Below are 10,993 nucleotides of genomic sequence, written 5' to 3'. Positions count from 1 at the left end.
AAGTGCCCTAACGGAGCTGAAGCTGGATTTACACTAGGAGGGCTGAGAGGAGAGGGATCATCTGCAGCGGGTTTTTTTGGTTTGTTTTTTTTATCCAGTTCTCCTCCTACAAGTCATTCATCTGACTTTGGAGATTTGACCTTATAAAAAAAGGATTAAATGTTCTTTTACAACCTCCTCTTCCGGATTACTTGCAGGGTTTGTTGCGACGGGTTCAACTCGAACGTCTTTCTCTTTACCAGAAGACTGAGGCAATTTAGGAGCCGAATGACTGCCGACTCTGCCCTCAGGTTCAGAACTCACCATACATTGTCTCGAGGGACTTTACTCAGGCCTGTACTTTCTTGTTCTGAATATTCTTTAAAGTATCTTTTATTGTGTTTAGCATATTTGCAATATCCAGCTGACTTTAGCCTTTGAAGAGTAGCCTTAGGCAGGAAGGCCCAGGAAAAGTTATGGCTCTTTGTGACGCACTATCCCATCCTGCCTGTCAGTTTTTCTAACCCTCAGGATGGCCCTGAAGGATGGAACATCTTATCCATGTAAAACTGTTATGGAGATTCTGACCCTCTAAAAGAAAAATTTATCCAAGGTCTCAGAGCTCAGAAGTGGTGGACCTTGGATTTGAACATCGCTACTTCTGACCTTAAAGCCCATGCTTTTCCCACCACAACCTATTAACCGTGATAAAGTGTATTTTAAAATTAATCTTCCTGGTTTTTTAAAATTCTTTAAAAAATCTCAGTTCCTGTTCAGGCTCATGGATTTCAGGTGCTCAAGAGCATCTATTTGCCATTCAAAGCCTAGGATCATTATCTGCCTTCTTCGGTATCCTTGTTTATTCATTACCGTGATCATTTATAACTTTATAGTCATAGTTATTCTCCTGGGTGTCTGCTTATTGGCTTTCTGAAATTTCCCACTGTCCTTGTTGACAATGGCTAGAATTCCCTTTTATCATAGTTTTTGAACTCCAAGATGACAACCTCCCATTTTTTTTTTCTTAATGGGCAGGAGGAGGAGGGAAGCGCAGGACAAAAGAAAGTGGTTTAGTTAACTGGGGATTGTTTTACTGTATCTTTCCGTCAGACGTTCAGCTAAAATTTATTGTTCCTGCTTGGCAACTCCAGAAGGTAACAAAGCAGCAAGGTCATCAATACAAAACCTGGTCAGTAGGTAGAACAACAAGGCGCGTAGCCCCGCCTCTATAACCACGCCCTGAGGCGGGGCCGCACTCGCGGCCCGCGAGACTTATAGGTCAGCCGGAAGGCGCGCGAGGCCTTGGCGGTGCACTGAGCAGGCCCTCGCCGGGACCCCGGGCGTCAGGCAGGCGCAGCGTCAGCCCGCCCCCAGTCTTGGAGCCTCCCTCTCGTGGCGGCTGCAGTGCGGCCTGCGTTGCCTCCCGTAGTTATCCGACCGGCTATGGCCGCTCGTCTCCTGCGTGTCGCTTCCGCCGCCCTCGGCGACACAGCCGGCCGGTGGCTGCTCCTCGCCGGACCCCGCGCCGGAGCCGGCGGTCTCCGGGGGAGCCGGGGGCAGGGCGGGAGCGCCAGGCCGGGCCTGGGCGGCGGCGCAGCTGCGGCGACGCGGACGCTGAGCGTGTCGGCGCGCGCGCGGAGAAGGTGAGGCGCAGGGGGAGCGTGGGCGTTGGGTCCCTGGCAGAACGGCCGCGCTCCTTCCGCCTGCTTTCCGGTTCCGTCTGCTTCTCCCGGCGACGGCGTGCGGGTCACACGACCGGCCCCACCCGCCTCTTGCTCCACCTTCTCCATGTCCCCGGCAGGTCGCTCGGTATGGTCACGGCCTCCTTTCCTTACGCTGCCAAGTTGCCTTTCAGATCCACTGACGCCTGGCGGGGAATGGAGGCCCGGGACCCCCGATCTCCTTGTCCCAGTGCCTCCTGTGACCTCAGGAAAACCGGGCACTTTGCTGCCGCTGGTTCTCCGTGCGGTTTGGCGAGGATCTAACCTTTGCTATGCTAGAAACCGCGGTGACCTTCGTAAGATGCGCCCCGTTCGTGTCCTGGCCTGCAGTTTCTTATCGTGCCTTCCTCCTGCTAGGTCAGGACGTTCTGTCTCCAAGTCCGTGTCCATTTAGGATACACCTGCTCTGTCCCCGAGCTTCCCTGTTTGCTCTCTTTTGGTTGCTGTCGGGGTAAAAGCCCCAGCGTTGGACTGGCAAGGCCGGGGTTTAAACTGGGCTTTGACACTTACTGTCCAATTTGTCTAACGTCAGTGGAGGATAATAATCGTGTCGGCCTCACAGGATTATTTGAAGAACAAATGAGAGCATACAGGTAATGCAGGGAGCCTTGTGTCTGGCCAGTATCGAGGACTCAGTAGATCCCACCTGTTAGCATCAGCTGCCTCCTAGGCTCACAGCGTTGTGTTTTGTATTAAGTGTCGAAAGAGGTGAGAGAAAATTTGCCCAAAATATGTTGCAGTCTTATATTCTTGGGCAGATTCGTTTCTCAAAGACAGAATCCCCTTAGATATAATAGAGAGAAAATTTCCTCATAATTTCAGAGTATAGCACTGTGTTGGCGCCTTATATAATGCAGGCCTCGGAACAGCTCTTTGACTCCCTTGCTGTTGTGTAGCAGCAAGAAGGAGCTGCAGGGAGAAAGGGCTGGATTTGTATTCCTCTCTAGTTTCTTCTTCATGAGGTTCCTGAGAATAGGGTGGAGGAGTTACTCATCTTTCCTCCTGTAATCCCATAATATAGTGGGTGCTCAATACATTTTTGTTGCATGAACTGTGAGGGAGATAATGGGGAAGGCAAGCAGGGGTTATTTGTCCGTTTCCGTTACACTTTCCTATCTTTGACCTTCCTCTGCCTTGTTTTCTGCATTGTATGCTTTCTTGAAAATTTGTGTATAAACTGGGACATATGTTGAACATATTTGTGTAACTAGTATTTAAAGGAACATGATTGCTTTTGTAAATGGGAATTATATCCCCCAAACTTACTGTTTGAATTGGTACATCAAGTTGTCTTAAAGGGAAGCACATCTGTCTGCTCCCTTATAAACCTGCTTTCCCCCTCATTGGCACGGTTTCCGTTGGTGCCCTGTGCTTCCTATCACAGACTTTGGAGCTACAACTAGGTTTTCTGACTCTTATTATCTAAGACTTATGCTATCCAATATGGTCACTACTAACCACATGTAGTCATTTAAGTTTAAGATAATTAAAGTTAAATAAAATTAAAGAATCATTTTCCCAGTTCCACTGGCCACATTTCAAGTACTGGATAAACACACATGGCTAGAAGCTACTGTCTGGGACATCACAGCTATAGAATATCTCTGTTATTGCACAAAGTTTGGACAGAACAGTCTAGAAGTTGTAGTTCTGACTTTGAAGTTTAACATTTAGATAAGCTTTCAGTAATTGAGAGTCGAAAAACTCCTTTTACTCCAAAATACCCTGATATAGTACTTTATATTTTGTAGTGATTTAGGTTGTAAAGGGCTTTCACATGTATTATTTCCCTTGACTCTTAAGAAAATCCTGAGATAGGTGAGGTAGATAAACGAGAATAAAAATTTATATTAAGTAGCATGCAAAACTAGGACTAGAACTCACATAGTTTTTGTTTGTTTTTTGAGCACCATTAGAGTTGATAATTCTTTAGCCCATAGGGTCATTTGGAAGAGTTAAGGTGGCTATGGAAGTGGGGAGCCCTAGACGGGGCCCTTTTCTTGGACCAACTACCCCAGGCTACCCCACATAGTGAAAGGGTGGGCATCAGCAGCCATAACTCCTCTCCCTATTAGAAGTCTGTTAAGAGCTTTACCGCAGCAGCCCCTGGAGAGCTTTGTCAAAATATCTGCTGTGGTTGAGCAGAATAAATGGCGGTGCATAAAGGGTAAACAAGTGAAGAAAATAGTTGTTTGTGGTGCTGGCTAACTCATTGATGATAGAGGATTTAGAAGGATCCTAATTATTTCCCAGTGCATGAAATCTTATCCTTTTTGGAAACAGCTAGAAGCTTTTAGCTAGTTCTTAGAATTGGGGAAGAAAACTATAGAAACCCCACAAATACCACTTGTTAATAGTGAATGGATAAAGTTACCTGGATAAAGTGCATGTGTATAATGCTTTAAGGAACAAAATATTTCCACAAACTTTCTCTCCTTTAATTCTCTCAGCAGCTGGGTGAAGTCACTGTTATTGCCATTTTACCCATGGTCACCTAATGAGTATACATATGTCAGAACCAGGGCTAGAATCTACCTTTTCTGACTCTTACATCTTATATTCCATACTTTCTCAGCTGCAAAATTACTTTTTCTCTCTCATTTCTGCTTCTTCTCCTGTTCTTTGATAAACCTGTTATTACTCTTACTCTGCAGTTTTTTTCTGGGGCTGTACACCTTTTTTAATATGTAGCAGCAGTTCAGGCTCCTTAACAACAAAAGGACTTTTAAATAAAAGTTATCAATCAGTGTTTGTTGAGCTCTACAGTATGTTAGGAATTTTGCATATGTTGTCCAAACTATGAGATAAATGTTACCCTGATTTTACAGAAGAGGAGTCTGATGTCAGAGTTGCAATTTCTTGGCTGTAGCTCATCTCTAGAGTGCTGCAGAAGAGCAGCAGTGCCCAAACCTCCGGCCTTCAGTAGTGTGTATAAATGATGGAATTCTTTCTGCTGCACTTCTTGTACCTTAGGCTACCAGGCATTTTTTGATGTCAAATCTCTAGGCTTCTGCAGGGCTCAGACCCATATTTCCATCAGGCTTCTGGACATTTGCATCTGTTTATTATTAAATCAAACAGGTTTAAAGTTGAACTCATTTCCAATCTTCCCCAAAGCTCCTTCTCCTCCTAAGTTAAACTTAAGTTAAACTGTACTCCCTCATTGTCCGAGCTAGAAATTTCAACATTATTTCTTCCCTCTCCAAAAGTTTTTAATTCTGCCTCCTGAATATCTCTCAGTATCTCTCAAATCAGTGTCTCCTACGTCCCTACTTTGTTTATGACCTCCAGCGTGGTCTCCCTGCCTCCAGAGTGTCTTCATTCCTAGGCATTTTTCTTCGAAAAAATAGCAGTTGCCTAGTTGAAAATCACGAATGTTTGGGAATACTTGCTTTAAAGCATTTGTTGCTACGAAAAGAAGTCAGAGAGCACATGCCCATTTAAGGGACATTCTCTCTCTCTTTCTCTCTCTCTCTCACACACACACATACACACACACACACACACACACACACACAATTCTGATCAAAATTTTTAATTACTAGGATCCTCATTTTTCAGCATTGAGTTATCAAGGACGACATTATCTGATAAGGCCTCAGCTGCCTTGTTTGGGAAATGAGATGATGGACTTGGTAATTTGCAAGATATTTATAGCTCTGAAATTATGTAGTTCTAGGTTTTACTTAAACTAAGCAACGTTTTCTTTGATGGACTATTACCATCTATTGGCAGTAGTGAAAATTACAACTAATTCGTTTAAGCTGAAGTACATCTTTTCAATTGTGAGGTAAAAATTTAAATAACCAGTAGTGGAGGATAAGTATTTAGTTGATAATATGATTTCTTTTTTTTGTTTTTTTGCGGTACACGGGCCTCTCACTGTTGTGGCCTCTCCCGTTGCGGAGCACAGGCTCCGCACTCGCAGGCTCAGCGGCCACGGCTCAAGGGCCCAGCCACGCCGCGGCACGTGGGATCTTCCCAGACCCGGGCACGAACCCGTGTCCCCTGCATCGGCAGGCGGACTCTCAACCACTGCGCCACCCGGGAAGCCCAATAGTAATATGATTTCTTTTCCCAAAGTTTGGACTGATGTTTGTGAGAAGGGTAAGAAATTTAAGTTAGTTAGCTAACTGATAACTAGCTGATAGATATCCTATAGTAATGAAACATGTAAGGAGATATTATATTTATTTTCTGACATATTCAAGCAAAGAAAACCCTTTTTCTAGTCCCTTTGTTTTTCGAGTACACTATATGGACCAAAATGAGATGTTCAAATACTCAGAAAACTATCAAACTGCTGGCTCTCAGTGACCGTACTTATCGGACACTTGCATAACAATTGCCTTATCAATAGCAGAATGATTTGTTTTTAAAGCTCTCCACAACCGTCACCTAGTCTTTTAGGGACACATTCATAGAGACATTGTTTTTCAGAGAGCTATGTGAGAGCAAAGCAAACTTCACGAGTGACAATGATTGCTAAGCATTTCATGTAACTGTGACCTGAGAGTGAGCACTGGGGAGACACATACTGCAGGTGGCCTTGATAGTGATGTACTTGCTATTTCCTTTAAGGTGGCAGAGCTTCCCTCCTGGTAGGTGGGTAGATAGATATGCCTGTGATTTGTGGTGTCTCCTTCCCGAATAAACTTGGGAAAGAAAATACCGTAAAGGAGGATATTTGCATGCACACAGGCACACACACAACCTATTTTTTGACGTTACAGGTTCTTAGAACAATTATTTTAAAGTATCTTTTGAAATTATTAAAAATAATAAAGGACTGCTTCCTTTTCCAGCTCAGAAGATAAAATAACAGTCCACTTTATAAACCGTGATGGTGAAACATTAACAAGCAAAGGAAAAGTTGGTGACACTCTACTAGATATTGTGGTTGAAAATAATCTTGATATTGATGGTTTTGGTGAGTATGGAACATACTTTAAAATTTATAAGTGAAACTATTGAATAGGTTTCAGCTTTGTTTTTTCGAAGAATTTTAACTAGAGTATGCTAAGTGAAATATTAAAATTCAGGATGTGTTAGTGTTATATTCTCACCTATAAAGAATAAGTAACACTGTGTTTCTCTTCTTTGAACATTAATTAGCTATATGCCCCAAAGTCTGTTGCTTCATTACCTTATTGATTATGTGTGCAATGCAAAGCTGGGAGTAGGAAGTGGAATTGAAAGATACCAGGTTGAGATAATAAATGTCATATCAGTGGGTAGTTAAATCATTTTAACTTAGTCTTTTTTTAAACTTTTTAGTTTGAAATAATCTTTGACTTATAGAAAAGCTGCAAAAATAGTACAGAGAGTTTCTGTATAATCTTCACTCAGCTTCCCCTACTGTTAACAATTTATATAACCATAATACAATAATCAAAACACAGAAATTAACATTGGTTCAATAACTAAAAAACTACAGATTTATAGAATTTTGCTAGCTTTTCCACTAATATCTCTGTTTTGGGATTCAATCCAGGATCCCACATTGCATTTAGTTATCATATCTCCTTAGTCTCCTTCAGTCTGACATTTCCTCAGTCTTGTTTTTCATGACCTTGATACTTTTGAAAAGTACTGGTAAGTATTTTGTAAAATGTTCCTCAATTTGGGTTTGACTGGTGCTTTTTTTCTTTTTAATTTAATTTTTTAAAAATTATTTTATTTATTTATTTATGTATGTCTGCACCATGTGGCTTATGGCATCTTAGTTCCCAACCGGAGATTGAACCTGGGCCCTTGACAGTGAAAGCATCGAGTCCTAACCACTGGACTGCCAGGGAATTCCCAGACTGGTGTTTTCTTAATTACATTGAGCTTATGCATTCTTTTTATTTTAAGTGAGTTTTATTTTACTTACTACTTTCTTATTTTATTTTATTTTTATTGAGATATAATTGATATGTTAGTTCCAGGTATACAACATAATGGTTTGATATTTGTATACACTGTGAAGTGATCACCTGAATAGTAAGTCTAGTTAGCATTCATCACCATACGTAGTCTTGAGTGTCATCTCACCTTCCTAGAAAGGGTACTTAATCTACCTCTTACTAGAGAAGGAAGTGTTTTGTTTAGAAAGTTTTCATTTCTAGGCTTTTGACCATATTCCTTAACCACTCACACAAAGCCCATGTCCTGGAAGCTGACATCTTAGAGCTCAGGGATACCCTGTATATCACTTGTCAGTTTTGCTCGAGCATTCTCTCTATCTAGAATGGTGGTTCTTTAAGAGGGTTCCATCAGTGTCACTTGGGAAATGCACATTCTCAGGCCCCACTCCAGATCTACTGATTCAGAAAGTCTGGGGTGTGGCCCAGAAATGTGTGTTTTAACAAGCCCTCCATGTGATTCAGTTGCATGTTTAAGTTTGAGAACCATTGGTCTGCAATCAGGTCCAGGGAGCATATCTGACTATTCTTCTTTCAAGGCACTGTTCACATTGCATTTTTTTTTTTTTTTTTTTTGCGGTACGCGGGCCTCTCACTGCTGTGGCCTCTCCCGTTGCAGAGCACAGGCTCCGGACGCGCAGGCTCAGTGGCCATGGCTCACGGGCCCAGCCGCTCTGCGGCATGTGGGATCTTCCCGGACCGGGGCGCGAACCCGCGTCCCCTGCATCGGCAGGCGGACTCTCAACCACTGTGCCACCAGGGAAGCCCCACATTGCACTTTTAAGAACACTTTTCAGATCAGAATTATTTCTCCTCCTCCATTTTCCCATGATATATTAAATATACTTCTCTATGTTAATATTCATCTCAGTTTTCCTTTTTAGAGGGAATATCTCTTTCCTTTATTAGAGTTTGTACTTTTGGAAGACTGTTATCACTCAGGTAACCAGAGTTGGCAGTCAGTAATATTTGCTGAATTTCTCAATCTAATGTCAGTTTCAGGGATAACTGTAACAACTACCATTTGAGTGCATACTACATCCCAGCATATGTTATCTATTATTGTAATAACTCTAAGAGGTAGATTTTTTTTTAACTTCCACTTTATAGATGAAGAAACTAAAGTTCAGAGAAATTAATGTTCCCTGGGTCATACAGGTAGCAAGTAAGAAGGCTAAGATTCAAACCTAAGTCTCTCTAACTCCTAAACCTCTGCTTTTTCCTTTATGCCTTTTTCTCTAAGAAGCATCTTTCCTTTGTGAACACTTGTTACAGAAATTAGGTGATGAAATAGTTGATATAGTTCTAGTTTTAAGGAATTTTTTACTCTAATGCAGTGGTTCTTGGCTAGGACTGAGTTTCAGAATTCTGCAGAACTTTAAAAAGTGTTACGTCCTTGATGGTAAGGGAGAAAGGGAAGTTGTGCAGGTATCCTTTTAAAAAGCTCCACGTGGTTCAGATCCATACCATGGTTAAGAACAACTAATGTATGGAAAAGAACCCATTGATAATTTATATATATATTCTATAAAATTTATATATAATTGATCTCCCTCATGAGTTCATATTCAGCAACACTTTTGACTAAGCTGTGTTTCTCTGAATTATTCTCTCACAAATGAAAAGTAGTACATTGCACAGTAATTGAGAATAGACTCTGGAATTAGACAAATTGTGGTTCATAAACCAACATTGTCACTTACTAGCCATGAGACCTGGAGCAAGCTACTTTACGTCTGTATGCCTCAGTTTCCTCTTCTGTAAAATAGGATTGTAATAGTTCTAACCTCATAGGGTTGTTAAAGATTAAATAGGGTATTGGAAGTGAAGTGCTTAGCATAGTGGCTACGTTGGTAAGAACAGTAGGATTTGTGGCATTTTAACTTGCCCTATTCGCCTTCTCCTCTCCCCAGTTCAACAGTAGCCTTAAAAACCAGCAACCTTGTGGCCACTGGAGGGGCAAACTGGTTTGAGTTCCTCAGAAGGTCCCATCTCCAGAACGTTGTCACTTGTCTTGCAGCTTCTCAGAAAAGCTCCGTTCCAGGGAGTTCTTATTTGACCTGCCTCAGAGATTGCTCTGTGGGGAGTCTCTGTCCCTAGGACTTCCATCTAAAATAATTACCTGCAGTCGTTGAACACTGTGCTGCCTGAGGCTGTGATGCCACTTGGAGCAAACAAGAGCTTGGCCAAAAATCTAAAAGGAAGATCTGGGGAACGAGATGTCTGTAGTGGGCTTTGAAATGCTTCAGGGATCTAGAAGGCCACACACAAATGCAGGACTGTGTTTGTGCCCAGGAAAGACCCGACAGGGCCCCAGTCTCTCATCTCTGGCTGACTTTGAGGTCCCATGCAGGTGAAGGCCAAGACAGACACGTAGACTGCTTGAACGCTGAAGGTGCGCCTAATCACGCACTGAGCTCCTCAGCAAAGGGTAGAAGCCATATTGGTTCAGAGCACTGAAGGAAACCTCCATCCAGTCATCTAGCTGACCACTAAGCTCACTGAGTGGAGACATTGGTGGTCACGTGCTACAGGGAATACAGACCTCAGAGTTAGTCTGGGAAAGTCACTGGAGAAACAAATAGCAGCAACAACAAACCCAGGGGAGACAGTGGTGATCTGAATTCCAGAGTTACCATATTATATTACTTAGAATGTCCACTTGGCAATAAAAAAATTCAAGACACCCAAAGAAACAGGAAAGTATGGTCCATACTCAGAAAAAAAAAAAAAAAAGCAGTCAATAGAGACTGTCCCCAAGGAGGCCCAGGTATTAGACTTACTAGACAAAGATGTTAAATCAGCTGTTATAAAAGTTCAGAGAGCTTAAGGAAAGTATGTGGAGATATTCTTGGGCCTTTGCACATCTGTGTATGTGGACCCTGTTACCACTCTGTATAAGGGTATGTAAAAGAAATAGTGAACTTTGTTCCTGCCCTTGAGAAAGCTGATCTCTTCTGCTCTGGGAAGGCTAATGTGGAGGCTGTGAACCGGTAAATCTCTTTCTGTAAATTTCTCCACAGATTCCATCTCAGCTTTAGGAAAGGACATGTATACTAGGCTGTTTACTGCAAAGATGTTTGTAACAGCGAAAGATTTGAAAGAAGCAAATGCCCATCAATAGAGGACTGATCTATGTAGTCCTACTAGGGGATACTATATGGCTGTGTTTAAAAAAGAAAAAAAATCTCTGAAAGGAGTCTTAAAAACAAATATCAGTGATTACCTGTTGATAGGAGGGAGGCAGAGGGGAGACTTTAAGTGCCATGGTGTATTTAATCCATCTCTTTCTTTGGACATTTAGGTGGCTTCCAGTTTTCAACTATTGTAAATAACCTTAAGGTGAACATCCCCAGAAATACCTTTCTGTGTTTATGTTCTGTAATT

At 42.2% G+C, this 10,993-nt stretch overlaps 1 protein-coding gene across 2 annotated transcripts in view; it reads left to right on the top strand.

The window, feature by feature from the left end:
* Positions 1-1,194: 1,194 nt before the first annotated feature.
* Positions 1,195-10,993, top strand: part of FDX1 (ferredoxin 1) — a 34,980-nt gene continuing 25,181 nt past the window's right edge. Inside the window, exons 1-2 of one of the 2 annotated variants that reach the window (XR_012333336.1) lie at positions 1,195-1,622; positions 6,506-6,630. Coding sequence is in view for 1 of the 2 variants with exons in the window: in XM_019941925.3 (XP_019797484.1) it covers positions 1,423-1,622; positions 6,506-6,630 (325 nt within the window). In the remaining variant the exon portion in view is untranslated. The remainder of the gene's footprint in view (positions 1,623-6,505; positions 6,631-10,993) is intronic. The other variant, XM_019941925.3, reaches the window with a different exon arrangement.

Source organism: Tursiops truncatus, chromosome 8, assembly GCF_011762595.2.
Source record: "Tursiops truncatus isolate mTurTru1 chromosome 8, mTurTru1.mat.Y, whole genome shotgun sequence".
Lineage (NCBI taxonomy): Eukaryota > Metazoa > Chordata > Mammalia > Artiodactyla > Delphinidae > Tursiops > Tursiops truncatus.
The sequence above is the reverse complement of the archived record's forward strand: the minus strand, read 5'-3'. Positions and strand labels throughout refer to the sequence as shown.